General features: G+C 37.9%; 1 protein-coding gene and 1 pseudogene across 3 annotated transcripts in view; both read left to right on the top strand.

Annotated features, from left to right (window-relative positions):
• ATMIN7 (HOPM interactor 7) overlaps positions 1–8,277 on the top strand; it is a 34,062-nt gene extending 25,785 nt beyond the window's left edge. For both annotated transcript variants that reach the window (XM_086449704.1, XM_086449705.1), the window contains 5 exons: positions 1,161–1,277; positions 1,639–1,775; positions 1,874–2,204; positions 6,998–7,093; positions 7,772–8,277. In XM_086449704.1, coding sequence (XP_086305830.1) covers positions 1,161–1,277; positions 1,639–1,775; positions 1,874–2,204; positions 6,998–7,093; positions 7,772–7,834 — 744 coding nt within the window. In that variant the 3' untranslated portion in view covers positions 7,835–8,277. The remainder of the gene's footprint in view (positions 1–1,160; positions 1,278–1,638; positions 1,776–1,873; positions 2,205–6,997; positions 7,094–7,771) is intronic.
• Positions 8,278–10,155: 1,878 nt separating this feature from the next.
• On the top strand, positions 10,156–19,269 carry LOC147397777 (eukaryotic translation initiation factor 3 subunit A-like; annotated as a pseudogene). Its single transcript, XR_015180463.1, has 14 exons — positions 10,156–10,308; positions 11,064–11,162; positions 11,620–12,101; positions 13,827–14,046; positions 14,144–14,508; positions 14,598–14,627; positions 14,837–15,064; positions 15,179–15,340; positions 16,762–16,983; positions 17,073–17,278; positions 17,386–17,593; positions 17,964–18,044; positions 18,490–18,691; positions 18,852–19,269. The product of XR_015180463.1 is annotated as a eukaryotic translation initiation factor 3 subunit A-like (transcript).
• The last annotated feature ends 766 nt before the right edge of the window (positions 19,270–20,035 follow it).

Here is a 20,035-nt window from a genome sequence, read left to right as displayed (position 1 = left end):
GGAATCATTACTAGTTGGGTTTATGAGGGAGATGGGAAGGAGTTATTTCTACATGGGTACTAGGTGGGTAGTCAGATTCCTTGTGTGGGTAGTTTAGTGAGGGAGTTCTATTTTATAGGGAGTGGTAGTTACTTTAGGAGAGAGGACTCTATGTATTTCATCTCCAAGAAGTTGTTATCTCTGAACTCGATTTCATCTTATCTGTATCGTTTAAAGCAGTTCCAAACGGATTTGATCTCTGTAGCTTTATGCTCAGCCATATATCACATTTGGAGGAAGATCAAATTCTTTATCAGATAAGTCTGGACATTCATGGGGTCTTTGGTGGGTGTGTGGTTGATGATTTGGGTCCCCAAGGTGTAGAGCTGCTGCAACGATGGGGATGTGTAGGAAGGGAGAAATGAGGCCAGTAATGATGGTAAACTGGACACCTCCTTTGGATGGTTACATTAAATTATATAGCTTCGATCAAACTAGAAGCCATCTATGAAGGTCTGACATATGCGATTCAGAAGGGTTATTCCAATGTGATCGTTTCAGCTGATTCAAAGTATGCAGTGAGTTCAATTAATTCTGTTTCGGAGGCCTCGTGGAAGCATCATAACATCATTTGGAGGATTGAGGACATTAGAAGCCAATTTCCAGGTTGTTTGATTGAATTTTCTTGGTGGGAATCACACCAGGCTGCAGATTTTCTTGCAATGAAAGGATCGATTTTAGAGAGTTTTTGGTTGTTCAGTGATGTTTGTTCTATCCCTCATGAACTGAATCTAATCCTTGCAAAGGATTTGATTTCAGATTATCATAGAGTTTAATCCTTCTGTTTCTATTAATACGATGGGTGGGGTCCCTTCCCCCTACTTATCAATAAAAAAAATTAAAAAAAATCTTGTTTTTGAAATTGACCTTCTCAAATGGGTCTTGGGGATCCGATCATCCTGGAATGAGATCATTATCAATCCACTTCCTCTTTTTATTTTATTTTGTGGTCTGTAAATATTAGGTACGTAAAACAATTATACTAGTTCACAATTTCTTGGTTTAGAAAAATTACCTTGTGCTTTGAATGTAAATTTTACTACTAGTCGGTCAATATTTATTATTTTTGTGATACATCTGCAGTTAATTATTTTCTTTTTCTTGATTGAATGCCATTGTAGATTCCTGATGCTGTTGAGCCTGATCCGGTGGATGAGGAGGAAAGTCCCCTACTGGGAACAGTTAGGGGTAAATGCATCACTCAACTACTACTTCTAGGGGCAATTGATAGTATTCAGGTATGACTCTCTTTGTTCTGTTTCTTATACATGTTAAAATAATTTTGCCTGTTGATGGCAGACATTTTACATGTCTCAAAATTTCAAATCTTATAGACATCCAACCTGATCAATTATACATGGAAGTTCAGGACATATCACCAATTTACTACATGCAAGAAGGATGTCTAAATGCTCTTTTTTGGGGCTACTGACATTTCCTTTTCTGTTTTATGGTTTTGGTAGAAAATAATAGTAAAATTGAGAGCCTGAAAATGAAGAAACAAAGAAACAGGAGAGTTTGTTCATTATTGTGTCTCTTAATACCACTGAAGGTGTTAGAGATATGTGGTTCATAATTAATGCGACTTTGAAAATGCAGAAAAAATATTGGAGCAAGTTGAAGGCCTCACAGAAGATTACCATAATGGACATTTTGCTCTCCGTTTTAGAATTTGCTACTTCATATAATTCATATACCAACCTTAGAATGCGTATGCACCATATTCCTGCTGAAAGGTAGCCTACATATACATATTCCAATTCATTTTTCTTTCTATTCTTATCTTATAATTTCCAAAATCCTTTTGTTAAACTAACACATTCATGGTTCACAGGCCGCCATTGAATCTTCTTCGCCAGGAATTATCTGGAACCTGCATTTATTTAGATATATTACAGAAAACAACTGCAAAATTTAACACTGACAGTGAGGAACCACTGGCAACTAATGGTTCCCATGAGGTTAATGTAACTTCAGTTGATGATCCAAGCTATAGCGAAAATTCCACTGCGGAAGAGAAGCTTGATGGAATAGCAGAAGAGCGGCTGGTATCTTTCTGTGGACAGATACTGAAGGAGGCATCTGACCTACAGTCTGGCACAGGGGAAGCTGCTAATGTAGATGTTCATCGAGTTCTGGAGTTACGTTCTCCAATTATTGTGAAGGTACGGAAGTCTTTATTTCTGAACCTTATTTACTTGTTCTTGTTGAATGTAGGGTGCTTATATATTCAAATTATTAAAGAAAAGTGTGAAGTGTGAATTATTAGAGTTGTTCCCCCCTGTTAATAGCTCCATGTTGGCTTATTCTTATTGTTACCAAAGGCGATCTTGGAGATCACCTGAGGCAAAAACTGAGATCATCTTGAACATGCACACCCCAAACATTCTAGGGACCACCTGGTGTTACCTGCTGCCAGCCTCTTCTTTGGTGTGAAGCAATCATTTCCTGTAAACTACCTCACTGTTACAATGGTGAAAGATTTAGTATACTTTTTTTTTCCTCTAGTGGGGTGGGAACTGCGGATTTATTTGTAGATGTTTGTCACAATTACTTCTTTTGCTTATCGAAGTGAAACTACACAAAGATGGGGTGGTATAATTTAATCGATAGATGATCCTTTTATTAATATATTTCAGAATTTTAGCAGACCATTGGCTTGCACTTTTGGAGAGGTAGTCCCAAGTTCTTGTTGTCTTTCTTCAATATGACTTGACTTTATTTTTGCATGTACCCAGAATTCTAGGCATTTTTTCATTTTTGATGAGTTGGATTTGGATTTGGATTTGTAGGACATGGATCTGTTTCTTTTTTTCCTTCATATACGCTTTAGGTATTTTCCCCCCTTATTTAGATGTGCACTCTGATGTTAGTCACTCTTCAAGAGTCGAAGCTATCGGTTTGTGAGGACAAGGTGATAAGGGATCTTTGGAAAGGTAATATTGGGTGGGTTGCTCTCCCAGCTATTGGGAGTGCAGGTGGAATCATTCTGATGTGGAATAAAGATCTCATCCAAGTGATTGACAACTTAGTCGGAGCCTTTTCCATTTCTATTCTCTGTAAGGGTGTGAATGAGGATTTTCAATGGGTATTCTCAGGGGTGTATGGACCGACAGTGAGTAGGGAGAGAAATCAATTTTGGGAGGAATTAGAGGATATAGCGGGTTATTGGGATAAATCTTGGGTTTTGGGGGGGGGGGACTTCAACGTTATCAGATTCACTAATGAGAAGAATGGGGGACAGAGAATAAATAAGGGGATGAGGGACTTCAATGCTTTGGTGAATAGATTTGCTTTAATGGATTTACCCCTGTTAGGTAGGAGGTTTACTTGGTCTAATAATCAAGAAGTTCCGAGGATGTCCAGGCTAGATAGATTTTTGGTGAGTGGGGATTGGGAGGAGAGATTTGGCAATGTGGTGCATACGGCAGCCCCGAGTCTTATTTCGGATCACTCTCCTATCCTTATTGAGGCGGGGCTACGTCGTGCTAGTCCAACTCCTTTCCGATTTGAGAATATGTGGCTTATTTACCCAAATTTCATAGATCTGGTTAAGGATTGGTGGAGTGAATGTCCATCAGTAGGACACCCAGGGGTTGTTTTCAAGAACAAGCTTAAATATTTGAAAGAGAAATTAAAAAGGTGGAATAAGGAAGAAGTGGGGAAGGTAGAGAGAAGAAAGGAGGAGATTCTCAAGGAGATTGATGAGATAGATTGCAAAGAGGAAATAGGGGAGCTAGATATAGATGAAAGAGTGAAAAGAACAGAACTGAGGCTAGAATTCCAAAGAGTGGCTTTGATGGAAGAGATAAGTTGGCGTCAGAAATTGAGAATCCAGTGGCTTAAAGAGGGTGACAATAATACGAAGTTTTTCCATAAGATGGCCAATTATCATAGAAAAAATAACCAAATGGTTAATTTGATGATCAATGGGAGTTTGGTGGAAGGGGAAGAGGGTATTAGGGAGGGTGTAGTGAGTTACTACAAAGAGCTTTATAAGGAAAGAGAGGAGAGGAGACCTCGTCCGGATAATCTAGAATTCAATACGTTATCTTGGCAAGAAAGGGTGTGGTTGGAGAGGCAGATTGGGGAGGAGGAAGTGAGATTAGTTGTGGCTTCAATGGGAGGGAACAAAGCGCCCGGGCCAGATGGTTTTACAATGGAATTTTTCAAGCATTGTTGGGAAGTTTTATCCGAAGATTTCATGAAGGTGGTTTGGGAGTTACAGGAAAAAAAGTGTTTGGATTATGCCTTGAACAGTACCTTCGTGGCATTGATTCCTAAAAGGGTGGGGGCGATTGACTTGAGTGATTATAGGTCGATTAGTTTAGTGGGATCGGTGTATAAGATTTTATCTAAGGTGTTGGCTAACAGATTGAAAGAAGTTATGAAGAAATTAATTAGTCAAGAACAAGGTGCTTTCATTAGGGGAAGACAAATTCTGGATGGGGTGTTAATGGCTAATGAATGTTTAGATTCGAGAATTAAAGACAAGAAGGCGGGATTAATAGGAAAATCGATATGCAAAAGGCTTACGATCATGTGAGTTGGGATTTTTTGGAGTATATGTTGGGTAGGATGGGGTTTGGATCTAAGTGGATTGGGTGGATTATGAAGTGCATAACAACGGTCTCTTTTTCTATCTTGGTCAACGGTAGTCCGGCAGGGTATTTTAGGAGTTCTAGGGGGTTGAGACAGGGCGATCCGTTATCTCCGTTTTTATTTCTTATTGTGACTGAGGCCTTGGGTAAAATGTTTAGAAGGAGGGTCGAGATAGGGAGGTTATCTGGTTTTAGAGTGTCTATTGAAGGTCCGTTGATTTCGCATTTGCAATTCGCAGATGACACCTTAGTGTTCTTAGATCCGTCTAGAGATCAAGTGAGAACTCTTCGGGTGTTATTAGGTTGTTTTGAAGCAATTTCAGGTTTACACGTTAATCTGCAGAAAAGCAAGTTGTTTGGTGTGGGTGAGGTGCCGAATCTTTCAGTTTTAGCAACTACTATGGGGTGCAGGAGTGATACGCTTCCCTCGTCCTACTTAGGTTTACCTTTAGGGGCTTCGTATTGCAGCAAAAACATTTGGGAGGGTGTCATCGAGAAAATGGAAAAGAAATTGAGTACTTGGAAGGCTAAATACCTCTCAAAGGGGGGTAAGGTTACATTGATTAAAAGTACTTTATCGAGTATTCCGATTTACTTCTTATCCTTGTTTTCGCTGCCCCAATCAGTGGAAGTTAAGATTGAAAGACTTATGAAGAATTTTTTGTGGAATGATAATATTGGTGGTAGAAAGTATCATTTGGTGAATTGGAAGTTGGTTTGCACTCCAAAGAAGAAGGGAGGTTTGGGGATCCGAGGGTTGAGAATCTCTAATAAAGCTCTCTTGGGAAGTGGCTGTGGAGATTCGGGGAAGAGAGAGATAACTTATGGAGGAAAGTAGTTAAGGCAAAATACGGAGAAGAAGAGATTTGGTTGGTATAGTGGAGAGGCTATTGGGACCTACGGGTGTAGTGTGTGGAGAGGTATTCTGAAGGGTGTTGATAAGTTCGATAAGGAGATTAGATTCAAAGTGGGTAAGGGGGACAAGGTTAGATTTTGGGAGGACTTATGGTGCGGAAATTTATCTCTGTCTACTCAATTTCCATCCTTGTACACTTGCTCTTTGAAAAAAAAAAACTCTGTTAGGCAATGTTTGATTCGGTACGAGAATACAGACTCTTGGGATCTGGGATTTAGGAGGAATTTCAATGATTGGGAATTGACAGAAGTTACATCTCTTCTAGATCTCCTGAATTCGATCCAACTCAGAGAAAATGAGCAGGACAGAAGGGAGTGGGTCAAGGCTAAGGATAAGAAGTTCTCTGTTAAATCTTTCTATAATTGTTTGTTGCCGTCGGGTGAAGTCTCGTCCTTACCATCTTTCGTTTGGTCCGTTCATGTTCCTTCTAAGGTTTCGTTCTTTATGTGGCTTGCCTCGTTGGGCAGAATCCTTACTTTGGATAATTTGATAAAACGAGGGTGGATTACTCCAAACTTTTGCTTTCTTTGTTATAGGGATGGGGAGTCTGTTAATCATATTCTAAGTCATTGTCCTTTTTCCCGAGTTATTTGGATGTTCTTCTTAGCTCGCTTCCATGTGGATTGGGTTTTTCCCTTATCTTTTTCTGAACTTCTGGAGGGGTGGAGTTTCAATATCTTCTATTCAAGAAAGAGGTTTCTCTGGGCTATCCTGCCTTTTGCCATTGCTTGGGGTCTTTGGAGAGAGCGCAATAACAGGGTCTTCCATTGCAAAGAGAACTCGTCTCATACAGTGATCTTAGAGATTTTGGGGTTTCTATTCATGTGGTCAAAGATGAGCAAAGACTTTGAGGGAGTGCGTTTCCAAGATTTTGTTTTTAACTGGGATATCTTTGGTGTTAGTTAGCTCCCCGCGGGGCGTGTATTTTTTATTTCTTTTTGCTTTTCCCTTGTTGCTTTTCTAATCTTGTTGTTTGGGGGCTACCTTAGTCTCCCCTTCCTTTTATTTATACAATTTATATTTATAAAAAAAAAAACACCTAGTCCACTGATTTGCCATGTACTAGAGTTAAAAAAACAAAAAACAAAAAACAAAAAACAAAAAACAAGAAACAAAACAGCTGTTACGGAGGATACGTGGAAAATGCTTGCCCAGTGGGATTCCTTTGGTGCTCTAAGAGGCCCGGATACCCAAGGTATCAACAAAAAAAAAAAAAGGATACGTCGTAGCAAGCCAGGACACTAACAGCCGGGTTACTTGAACACCTTGTGGCACAGAATCTCATCTCTTTATATCCTAAACTGTTTGACTTGAATCTTTGAGAATTTCAATATTGCTAGTTTAAACATTTTTTCTACGGAATTCATCTCAGTTTCTTTTTCTCTTTGAATTTATGGGTTGTCATAACAAAGAAAGTATACTTACGTAACTGGTCTTTCAGGTGCTTAATGGGATGTGCTTTATGAACCCTCAGATTTTCAGAAAGCACCTGAGAGAGTTCTATCCCTTGTTTACTAAGCTTGTGTGCTGCGACCAGGTAATCCTTTCTTCCCTAGGCGTATCTTCTTCAAGTGCATGCATCTATCTCCATTCTCCAACCCAATATTATCCCAACTAATGCTACAAAGACTTGGTCCTCAAGGGCTCAGGATCTATCTTGCTTGCTGGCCTTGTTGATGAAGCTACAAAGATTTACTTTCTGATTTTAGGGCCAAACACCTAACCTGGGTGGTCGTAGATCAGGCTTCAATCTGAACTTTTGCGTCAAGCTAAGTGAAGAGAAGAGTTTGAAAGCGTTCTATGCGAGATGAGTAAATGCCTATATGGGACGTCCCTTTTTGGGACGGAAGCGCGCTTGATGTTTCAAGAGTCTAGGATCGGAGAGCCTTTCTTTATAGAAATGTGATTGAGTTCTATTAGGATATGTTTCGCTTACCAAGCCCAGATATAGGACCAGAGATCCCTATACTATCCTACTTTTTGAGGATGGCAGGGTATCCTATTCTTTTCCAGAAAGTGATGGTCCACTTGATCCTCTTCTTACAGAGTAAGAATGCGGGAGGCACACAAACTCCCCATCAAGACCAGACTATGCACTATTAGGACTGTGTTCCATTTTGCATTCTTTCTATGTTCTCTCACCCCTGCTTTTCTTTTCATATTTGATAGGCCGTCCATGTGTCCATTTTACTGATTATATCTTGATTTTTATCAGATGGATGTTCGTGGAGCTCTTGGTGACCTCTTCAGTATGCAATTGACCACGCTCTTGCCATAGTGTCTGTCTCTCTGTATCATCGTACCTTACTGCTTTTCTGCAGGGAGGGTTTGTTGGCGTTGCCTCCCTTTCAGGAGCTGAACATGGCGATTTCCCAGCCTTCATCCAGGGCACATAATCCGATTTTTGTAGCTAGTTGTGTCAGGACATGGTAAGAATGGCATGTTAGTTTGGCAATGCCCCCTTCTTTCTATTTCAATGCATTTGTTTTGATATTTAAAAACTGTAAGTAGTTTTCAAAGTGGTGAAAATTGGAAGTTTCTAGCTTTCAAGAACAACTAGCTTGTTTTCTTGACCTTGGTTTTATCTTTTGAAGCTTTACATCCCCTTCGCTGCCACACCATATCCTAATGGGAATTTATGTCGTTGCGTCGTTCTTGTAATCATTGGGCACATCAGGTTAAAACAACATTATTAGTATACATGTTACATGGAATCTTTTTAATCTAATGATCACTTGGGAGTTTTTGAAATGTTCAACTTGTTTAAATTACCAAAAAAAAAAAAACAAAAACAAAAACAAAAAAAAAAAAAAAAGAAAAAAAAAAGAAGATTATGTAATATATTGCTTCTGTTCAATGCAGGGGAGAATGAAGACAGAAGCTATAAGATAAAAAAGAGAGTTATATGTGAATTGATTTGGCACCATGTTCAAAACTGAGCTATCTTCAGTGTTGAGTGACAAGGTTAGATGATAAAACAAAGGAAGAAAAGGAAGGAGTTTAAATGCGAATGAGAACATGAGTTAAAGAAAAATAATTGAAGTCAGAGACAGGAAAATAATGAAGGTTCACGTTCCTTTGGTGGTGATGATTGATAAAGTTGGGCAAGTGTTAACAACTAAAGTTTTTAAAGTTTTTAAACTCAAATTTGGTGGGGGCAATGCAAGGTTCACGAAAATGTACGGTTGCAAGTGTTTCCAAGGGATCGGTAAAATTTTCTTTCTTCTAAGAAAATTAGAACCATAACTACTTCCAAGTTTCAGTTCCAATTCCAAAATAAGTGGAACCAGAACCGCCAATAATCATAGGTACCCGATTCCAATTCTCAAGTATCGAGAAGAAAAAAAAATTCAAAATAATTATAAAAGAATTTCTTTCTAAAAATAACATATTATCAACTTAATTATAATTTTTTCTACCATATATGTGATTTGATATTTTTTTTCAAGCTCCAATGTTTAGTATTTATTAAAATTTTAAGATCTTTGTATGAAATATGTTAATTTTAAAATATAGAAAATCTTAAATCATATATAATGTAAAAATAAATGACAAAATTAATCGATTCCAAGTACCAACGGGTACCCATCAGATAGAACCTAATGTTTCATGTTCTTATCGGTTCGGTTCCATATTAGATCCAGTTCTAATTGATTCCAATAAAAAGGGAATTGAAACCAGGATTTTCGATTTTGGTTTTGGGTAAATGGGTACCCATTGACACCCATACTCTATTGTACTATCCATCTCTATCTCCATCTCCATCTTTATTTTGGGTTGAATAAAAAAATATTAAAATATTTATAAATAATCATTTTAGATAATATGATTGGAGTGCATATTCTTTAAATAACCAAAATGACTAGCCATTATGGTTGGTCATTTTGAATATTCCCCTTGGAGTTGCTCTGATATCTTTCATGAAATGAAGAATGACACATCCCGACCCAACGCTTCCTAGGAATTAGTTTCTAAATCACTTAAATAGAAAACACTTGCCTTAAATAAGTAAAGAAAGCTATGTGATCCATGTCCATCTGACATCCAAGAAGATGATTGGATGTCATTGGGATGTAGGTCACAAAATTTTAATAACATTTTTAACAAAAAAAAAACAAATTTACCATTGGATTTCAATTTTAAATATTGACGTTGGATGGTCAATCATTTTCGAAAAGCTTTGATCTAGTAAAAAATCATGTGTATGTGTGCATTTTTATGTTTATTTCTTTTTTAAAATTTTCTAAAAATCTATCTACATCCTCAAATCTAGATTATAAAAAGCTGTGGTGGGGATGCAAATCCTTGTGGGCCCAACAATTCTTATCAGTAAGATTTCAAAAAAATCTTATCAAATTTAACGACTCCAGGCTTGCCTAATTCTGTCGTATATGTATTGGGTTTTGAATTAAAACCTATGAATCCAAAATTTTTGGATATCAGATTCGGATGTCATTTTAACATTCAAATGAATTTCGGATATTATGATATCCGATCCAATAATATCCACTCCAATAATAACATATATATTGTGTATTTATGTCTTACAACAAATTATTTATATATGTATATATATATATACATGGCGCTATATATTCGTGTCAAGCAACAGAATTTTATTTTTAAAACTTCATCTTCTCTCAACCACATTAAAGTCTAAAACGTGAAGAAGCAGACAATTAGACGACGTAACGGTGGGTTTCGATCGAACTCACTCCGTAACCACCGTCTTCTCCGGTCGGCGAGCATCAGGTACATATTTCTCTCTCTCTCTCTCTCTCTCTCTCTCTCTCTCTTTCTCTCCCCCCGATTTGAAGTGATTTTTCGGAGGAAATAAGATCAGAATCGTGCGTGCTTCTGCGTGATTTAGATGGTAATCTTTATTTCAATCAAGTTTTTAATTTTTTAATTTTCTGTTTTTGATTGAAGGACGTCGGCTAGGGTTTTGATTTCATGGAACTTTTAGGACTTTCGACATACGAGTAATTTTCTGGTTTCGATTAATCTCCTCCCCATTCCCCTATTCCTTGATCTAGTTTTGATTGATTACGTAATTTATTTGTAATACTTTCAATAGCCCTTCGTTCTACTGATCTACTTGCAGAAATATTGTGGGTTCGAGTAAATCAAACCTTTGTTCTTTGCAAATTTCATTTTTTTTCTTCACTTCGTATTGTTTTTCTAAAGCTGGAATTAATCGATCTAAACTACTCATGATAACCACCAAATTTGAACTTAGTAACACCTGGAATTGTTCAAAATGTGCTGAGGTCTACTGGTTCTCTACAGATTACCCTCATTTGTTAAAGTAAATTTAAGCTATACCCTTTCCAATTTGAAATTTCTTCAGTATTACTGATTTACATACATATATGGATATGCTGATTTTCTTTGTTTTCAATCATGTCTTTTGGACTGAAACCCATTAAATTAATCATGCAATGTAATCATTGGCCTTATTGGATTAGAATGATCATAATTTTTTTTTTTTTTGTTTGATGGATCAGTTCTTTGTTTTGCCTGCTGGGTCTCGAGTAGGCAAAAGAGCTAATTGATAACCATGGCGACTTTCGCAAAACCAGAGAACGCTCTGAAGCGTGCTGAAGGTTGGTGATTTCATTGATTCCTTTCCTAGTTTCTCAATTTTTAATCTTTATTTATAGCCCAGGTATGCTTGGAACAGTGAGTTTACGATAAAGGGATTTACTTTTCTTTCAATTTTTAATTTTTTTTCTTCTCATTTTTGAATTTTTTGGTCTTAACAGTGAAACGTTGAGCTAGTTTGAGATAGAATGCCTATTTTAATTTGAAATTACCTGTTCTCTTCCTTTTAAGTTTTTTTTTTTTAATCTTTAATATGCGAAGTTCTTTTGGTCTCTTTGTGTACGTAGAAGAATTGAAGAAAATATAATTTTTTTTTCTGTCTTCTTAAATGCATTAAGATTACATCTAGTCCTCTGAATGATCTAGTTTCACTGATTAATAAATTTAATTGCATTAAGTACATCCTTGTTAGTTCATTTGGAACTATTACTCATATTCATTTGAAAAATATGAATGCAGAGTTGATCAATGTTGGACAGAAGCAAGCAGCCTTGCAAGCACTTCATGATCTGCTCACCTCAAAGAGGTATCGGGCTTGGTAGAAGACTCTTGAACGGATAATGATGAAGTATGTGGAACTTTGTGTGGACATGCGGAGGGGTAGATTTGCCAAGGATGGTCTGATTCAATACCGCATCGTATGCCAGCAAGTGAACATTAGTTCATTGGAGGAGGTGATCAAACACTTTCTGCACCTTTCCACTGAAAAAGCTGAGCAAGCTCGAAGTCAGGCGCAGGCCTTAGAGGATGCTCTGGATGTTGATGATTTGGAAGCGGATAAAAGACCAGAAGACTTGATGCTAAGTTATGTCAGTGGAGAGAAGGGAAAAGATAGATCTGATCGTGAGCTTGTAACACCGTGGTTCAAATTTCTTTGGGAAACCTACAGAACAGTGCTTGAAATTCTACGTAACAACTCTAAATTAGAAGCACTTTATGCGGTAAGTGACGTTCATTTCCTTCTAGATCTCTCAACATACAACAAAATTGTTTGGGCTACATGATTTTATCTTTATACAAAAAAGTTGTGGAAAAATGCCATAGTAGACTTGGAAAAAATCTAATGTGTTTGAAGCCAAGGAAGTGAGACCAAACATCCCTTACAAAGGAGTAACGAGTTGAAAGATGATCAACCATCAAAGGTAAGAATTCTATCCAAACTGATGATCCAAATAAATAAGGCTATCTCGGACAAAACCTTCGGACACCAAATTGAGACAGTCGAAAATTCCAAAGATGCTACAAGTACTAAGCTTTAAAAAAAGGATTTAACTCAGAAAGACCTCTTCTCGTTGCATATTCATTCTCTTTAGTCCTTCTCCGATGTCATAATAGGAATTTAGGAAATTAGATTAATGTGGTTGGCTCAATCTTGACCCTCTCAGTCATTATAATCTCTCTTAAAGCCCTTCACTCCCATTTTGAATCATGAAAGCCGCAGTATGCAAATTCTTTTCTGAGCACCTCTTGCCCTCACATCAATAAAATTTTATAAAAATAAAATAAAAAAATTGTGAAGACAAGGTTATTTTGAACCATTAAAATCTCTCGTCTGGTTCTATATCCAATCCTCCCAAAATCTTACCCTACTCCTGTTGCCAACGTTAATGCAGTCTTCGTACATAATTGGGGTGAAACATTGGCAATACCTTTTGATACCCTAAAATATAGGAGGATTCCACCTCTCCAATCTGCCACCAAACTAGTCCAATCTAGCCTAAACTTCCAGAGCAATTTCCTTAGTAATGTCGGGTTCATCTTTCTAAACCCCCTGATTCCAAATCCTCCATTCTTCTTTGTGAGAGGCAAATCAATTTCCACCTTACTAGATGAAACTACGGTTTAACACCCTATCATCCTAAAGGCAGATTCCTATTCAGCCAACTTTACAGTTCTTTTATATGTATAAGTTAAAAATCTACTAAGATGAAAAAATCAATTCATTTGGGTCCTCAAAAATGAAAGATATGTCTGGGATATCATGTTAACATGGCCTGGTGATGGTCAATGTGAAATTTTCTACTCTGCCAGAGTGAATAGTAATGTTGATGTCGTAAGAGGGTTCGTTTCTCCAAATCAATGCAGTATGTGTAGAGCTAATGCGGAATCGGTGGATCATTTACTCATCCATTGTCAGGTGGCAAATCACATTTGGATGCGTTTCATGTCTTTATTCGGTTTGATGGGTTGTTTTCCTTGTTCGGTTAAGCAGACATTGGAATCTTGGTTGGCATGGGAAAGTTTGTTTACATCCTCAAAACGGATTCTGTGGTTTTTGACTCCCTTTGCAATCTGTTGGGGGTATTTGGTTAGCTCGTAATGGGTGCATCTTTGAAGGAAAAGTCTCCTCGTTCGATCGTTTGGTTTTATCGATCTTGGAGTTTCTTTTCATCTGGAGTAAACTTTATAACGAGTTTAAGGGAATTTTCTTTGAGGATTTTGTGGTAAGATGGGACAAAGTCTGTTCTTTAGCAGGATAGTTGTGGTGTAGTTTGTTTTGTTTATCTTTGTTTTTTTGTTGTTTTTTTCTGTTTTTGGTGGGTCCTCTCGACCCCCTTGCTTTCTCCTTGATTATCAATAAATTCATCTTTACCGATATAAAAAAAAAAAGTATTCCTTATATGACAAAAGGATTGGACTTAACTCTACTTTCTTATAATGTGTAGATGACAGCACACCGGGCCTTCCAGTTCTGTAAGCAATACAAACGAACAACTGAGTTTCGCAGGCTATGTGAAATAATCAGAAACCATCTGGCCAATCTTAACAAATATAGGGACCAGAGGGACAGGCCTGACCTGTCATCTCCTGAAAGCTTGCAGCTGTATCTTGACACGAGATTTGAGCAGCTTAAAATTGCAACTGATCTAGAACTATGGCAGGTTTGTTTATGAGTTTTGAGCAGATCTCTCTCATAAATCTATTTGAGTACTATGAACTACTTCTGACTTCATTATTGCTTTATCTTATGTTACACATGAAGCTTTCTGTTCTGTGGAAGATGTCCACGGTTTGATGTGCATGGTTAAAAAGACCCCCAAGCCATCCCTTATGGTAATTTATTATGCTAAGCTAACAGAGATATTCTGGGTTTCAGACAGTCATCTGTATCATGCCTACGCATGGTTCAAACTTTTTGCACTTCAAAAAAGTTACAATAAGAACTTAACCCAAAAGGATTTGCAATTGATCGCATCATCTGTTATGCTAGCTGCTCTTTCAGTGACTCCCTATGATCACATGCATGGTGCATCTCATTTGGAGCTTGAAAATGAGAAAGAGCGCAATTTGAGAATGGCTAGCCTTATTGGGTTCGGTATTGACCCTAAACGTGATAGTAGGGAAGGGGTAATGTGATTCGCTTCCATTAGTTTGTTTTTCATGATACTTGCTAAGTAATTCAATTTATTCATTCTGACGAAGAGTTTATTTTCCAGCTTTCGCGGTCATCACTTCTCTCGGAACTGGTAAGATTCAAATATTCATCTCTGTTTACATTCCCTTTATTGGGATTGCCTTTACTTTACTTGAACTTTCCTTCTCTCAACGCATTACCTTGAACCACACATTGAGAACTAAAAGATTGAAGTAACATATCAAGTTATTTTGTTACAATTTGTATTGAGTAGTATTCATTATCCTTCTCAACATTTGATAATCTAGGTACTATCTACAGGTCTCCAAGGGTGTAATGACATGTGTATCTCAGGAAGTAAAAGATCTTTTCTATCTTTTAGAAAATGAGTTTCTTCCTTTGGATCTTGCTTCAAAAGCCTAGCCTTTGTTAACCAAGATTTCCAAACTTGGGGGAAAGCTCTCTTCTGCTTCTTCGGTCCCAGAAGTACATCTATCATAGTATGTTCCTGCCTTGGAAAAGCTTGCTACCTTGAGATTGCTACAGCAGGTCTGCTTGATTATGTTCCTCTTCATATTTCTAGTGTATTTTTTCTCTTTTTAACTTCAGTTGTTGGTACACTCTTTATGGGTTTTTTCGTTGAGCTGTTTTCTGCTTTACCAGGTTTCACAGGTGTATCAGACACTGAAGATTGAGGTGCTATCAAGGATGATCCCATTTTTTAACTTTTCGGTCGTTGAAAAGATTTCGGTTGATGCTGTTAAATCTAATTTCATTGCCATGAAAGTTGACCATCAGAAGGGTGCCATTCTCTTTGGTAGTTTAGTAAGTTGAAAGTGTATCGTCATGCACATATTTGATTAGAAGCATTCAAGAATTGTTTATATTTGAAAATTTGCTGACATTTTAGTTGGTATGCCCCTAGCTTGGCCCAGAAAAAGGAAACATATGCATATTTGTTTTTGGATTGGTCTAAGTTCTTGATAACACATAATCATGGCTAGACATATGCTTTCCATATCTGTGCTAGAGATGCCTCTGTGAAAGGTCACCCACTTTGGGGAAGAAAGACTAGGATGAGCAAGCCAGTCTAGACTCTTATTGATTTGTTTTGCTAGTACAAGTGTCTTAGCTTGGATTGAGAATGGCTGGTCAATCCAAATCTATAATAACCCTTGGTAGGCTTCAAGTGATACAAATTTGGATTGAACTATAAATGACACCAATGATTTTAACTTAACAGTTGATTTTAACCTGTTGTCATGGTAAGTTTCTTCAGGAGTTCTTTGCTTGTGCTTGTACGGATTTGCAACTGCTGATTTGTAAATTATAATCCTGGCATCTGGAAAGAAAACTTGGTGGGTAGGTGGTTCTGGACAGCATGGAATGGAGGAACGGGATTCATTTTGCTAACCCCAAATCGTTGGAATGAGGCTTCAATGATGATGATGATGGTGGTGGTGGGTAGGGTTGAGAGGATGTCATTGGTGTGTATATCAGCTGAACCACAATGCTGTCATGACCTCTGGGGTCATTGAATATTTAATGACCTCCTACCCCAAAAAGCCACCTGGCACTCTTCTGGTCCATTGACCCCACAATTTTTTGTATCACCCATTTTTGGGACTACAATCCAAGTAAGCCCGATTTGGTTGGTTCTAGTCGTTTCATTCTAGCAATTTTTCTTAAGGTCGTCTTGGCTCATGAGGAGATTCCGAGTCCATGATGAAAAACAATAGAACTTAATGGCTATAAAATAACTATGGGAATACCAAAGGTTGAGCCAGAATTAATGTGCTCAGAAGGCTCAAAGGAGTGCTATATGGCACATTTGATGTGTGGTCCTTTCCAATTTCTGGTGTCATTGGAGTATTTAAGAGCCATATCTCACTTTTTTTATGTTATGTATATTCACTGATTTTTCTAGTCCCAAGTTTGATCAACTGGGCTGTGTTGGCCATTATGGTCTGGTGCTAAATTCTGTCTGGAACATCCTTTGTTACGTTTTTGAAGTCCAAAACATGTTTTGGTTGTGTGAAGGATTAGTGTTTCTATTGAGTGTTTGGACTTTTGTTGTCTTTTTTCCTTCTATATTGAACCTTCATCTGATTACATTGAGTTCAGCTGCATTCAGCTTAGGTTTTCCATATCCGTGCTTTGATTTTATATGCCAGGGGCATGCAGACATAGTCACTTCTGCAGTTTTATCTTATGTGGTTGGCATTTTTTTGGTTTTTGTTTTGCAGGATCTTGAATCGGACAGGCTTCGGGATCACCTGACCACTTTTGCTGAATCTTTGAATAAAGCAAGAGGCCTGATTTATCCTTCAGTAAAGAGAACATCAAAACTCGGTGAGACTCTTCCTGGTTTGGCAGAGATTGTAGATAAGGAACACAAGAGGCTTCTTGCTCGGAAGTCAATAATTGAAAAACGCAAGGAAGAACAAGAGCGCCAAATGTTGGAAATGGTAATTCTGTGCTAATTGCTGTCTGCTGAACAGAGTGATGATTCCTCTGATTTGCAAATGATTTATCCATTTTTTTTTTCTTTCTGAAGGAATCTGAGGAAGAGTCGAAGAGGCTAAAACTGCAGAAAATAACTGAGGAAGCAGAACAGAAGAGACTTGCCTACGAGTATTCACGAAGGGAAGAACAAAGGATACGAAGAGAAATTGAGGAGAGGGAACTTGAAGAAGCACAAGCTTTACTCCAGGAAGCTGAGAAACGTAGTAAAAAGAAAGGAAAGAAGCCCATCATAGAGGGAGTAAGCATAATTTCAGTGTCATCCATTTGTTTTGAAAATTGTATTTTTCTTCAAAGGTGCAATTGTTATGGTTTTTTCCAATAATTTTAGGAAAATTGTCTTTGCACGATAAAGTCACCAAGCAGACATTAATTGAGTTGGCTTTGAGTGAGCAACTAAGAGAGCGTCAAGAAATGGAGAAGAAATTGTAGAAACTTGCTAAAACAATGGATTATATGGAAAGAGCAAAAAGAGAAGAAGAGGCACCTTTGATTGAGGCTGTGTTTCAGCAGCGTCTGGTTGAAGAAAAAGTGCTTCATGAACGTGAACAGCAGGTATGGTTTGTGCCCTTTCCGATTGAGCTCATTGCTTAATTTACCCCATACACTTCATAAATGAAGAAGAATGATCTTTTTGTCCGTAAGATTTTCACTGTTTGGTTGAAATTTTGCCTGTGTTCTTGTTTTGTCAAAATCACCCCTTTGTATTATATTCTTAATCAATTTAGACACCTTTCCTTTTCTTGTCCTGAATTTATTCTCATGTGTTATGCTATCTTTACGCATGTACCATCTCTCACTGATATGATATTTACCTATGATGTCCTGAAAACACGTACTTTGAACTTTCTTCTTGATTTGTTTGCCATATTGGCTACTACATGTATATATTATGTTTACTGGAATGTTTCAAACTATTCTGCAGCAAGAGGTTGAGCTAAGCAGGCAGCGCCATGCCGGAGACCTTCAGGAGAAAAATAGATTGGTGCGGATGCTGGACAATAAGGTTAGTAGATCCAACAGTTATCTAATGGCAGTGGCAATCTGTTGAAAATCATAGCTAAGTCCATTGTTTTTGTTGCTGTTTACAAGTCAAGGTCTGTCAAATATTTGGTATTGTAGTGGGTTTTTTAACTACGAGCAAAATCTTGATTTTAGCAATATTTAGATTAGGTCTTAAGTCTTATTTGCAAAAGGGGCATGGGAAGTCTGGCTTTGTCATGCCTGAAGCAGTTCTCATCTTGTGTGAATTATTCTCTTTCCACCAATACCTTGTTTGGTTATTGTGACATGATCGATTATCTTGCTTCAAATGGTCTTTGGTGTTGACCTGGGGAGGACCATGTTTAATACTTGGAAGTAGATTGAACCATAGGCTGCGAACGTGATCAACTAATTTAAATAAATTTTATTTTGGCTGCTTTGAGTGATCATGTTTTTTGTTATTACAGATATTATTCCAGAATAAAATTGTTAGCCGTCGTGAAGCTGAATTCAGCAGATTGAAGTCGGAGAGAGAGGAAAGGATTGGCCAGCTTCTCCGGGTTCGGGCACAAGAGAGGGAGGCTAAGAGGAAGATGTTATTTTATCTGAGGACAGAGGAGGAGAGGCAGAAGAAATTGGAAGAGGAAGAAAAAATTCGGAAGCGTGAGGGTATGTATTTTTTTGGATTTCAAATCTTTATTTTAGTTTTGCTTGCAAGGTTAAATTGGAAAAAAAAAAAAAAAAAAAAAACTTTACACAAGAGGAAGCTTTTGTTGGGTTGCCACTAATGATGGTTTGGTTTTAATATATACTTTGTTTTGATTTGCAGAGGATGAAAGGCGAAGGAGGGAAGAGGCTGAGCGCAAAGCGAAGTTGGATGAGATTGCTGAAAAACAGAGGCAAAGGGAGAAGGAAGTGGAAGAGAGAATGAGGAAGGAGAAGGAGGCTCAGTTAGGAAGATCCTTTGAACCACTTCCAAGGCCTACTGCTGCTGCTGTTGAGCTTTCTGGTGTGGCTGCTGCTGCAGCTCGGCCAACAGCAGAGCCTATAGGTGCTGCTCTGCCTACCTCTGGGAAATACGTGCCCAAGTTCCGGCGTGAGAAGACTGAGGGCCTGGAGGAATGGCTCCAACCCCTGAGCCTGAGCGATGGGGCAGACAGGAAGATTGTGGTGACAAGTGGCGCAGTGACGAGCGAAGGCCATTTTCTGGGAGCTCAAGAGCATCCACCTGGTCATCCAGACGTTGACACTTATTTTATATATTATTATTATGTCCTCCTTGAGCTACTACTAGTCAGAGGCAAGCCAGACTACCATATGTAGGATTGAGGCCTGTGGTTGATTGAAATTAGAGGTGTTTCTTTCTGGGCTTCCAGATTGGGCGAGATTTTGTTAACTAGTAATTTTGAGGGATTTATTGCCTGAATTCTTTCCTGAATCATAATAACTTAAACGAGTACTCTTAATTTTAAGAGGTCCATCAGATTACTTTGGGCTGGTGTTTGTGTTGCTTGCAGCAGGTTGGTCCTGCCATGTTGAGAAGAGAAGCTTCACAGTGAAAGAAAGGATGTGTTCTGGGATATATTCTATAAGTCGGAACTGTCAAAGTAGTTTGCTTGCTGCGGCATTTTATTTTCACAATAGAAGAGATTTTTAGAAAAAAAAAAAAAAAAAAGGCCGTACTACTCTGCCTTCAACGCGTAGATAACCATATGTATATTTATTTTCTCAAAGATACAAGTTAAAAAATCAACGGTTCTGTATACATTGCCACGTTTGAACACCCAAGGGCAAATTATTGTATTTAACTAATTGGTCTTAAAAAAGAAGGCATTATAGAGGATAATTAGATCATTTCGTTTAGTCTAAGAGAAGACCTATGTCAAGAATCAATGTCATCAATTTTAAAACCAAGGATATCTCAAATATTTACCAAAATGCTTACATGCCTTCCTTTTACCTCGGTCTTCACTAATAAATTCGTATGACATTACCACAATACCATTGTCTTCA

The sequence above is a fragment of the Akebia trifoliata genome, chromosome 8 (genome assembly GCF_017979445.1).
Source record: "Akebia trifoliata isolate Shusen 1 chromosome 8, ASM1797944v1, whole genome shotgun sequence".
NCBI classification, from domain to species: Eukaryota; Viridiplantae; Streptophyta; class Magnoliopsida; order Ranunculales; family Lardizabalaceae; genus Akebia; species Akebia trifoliata.
Note: the sequence above shows the minus strand (reverse complement) of the source record. Positions and strands in the feature narration are given on the sequence as shown.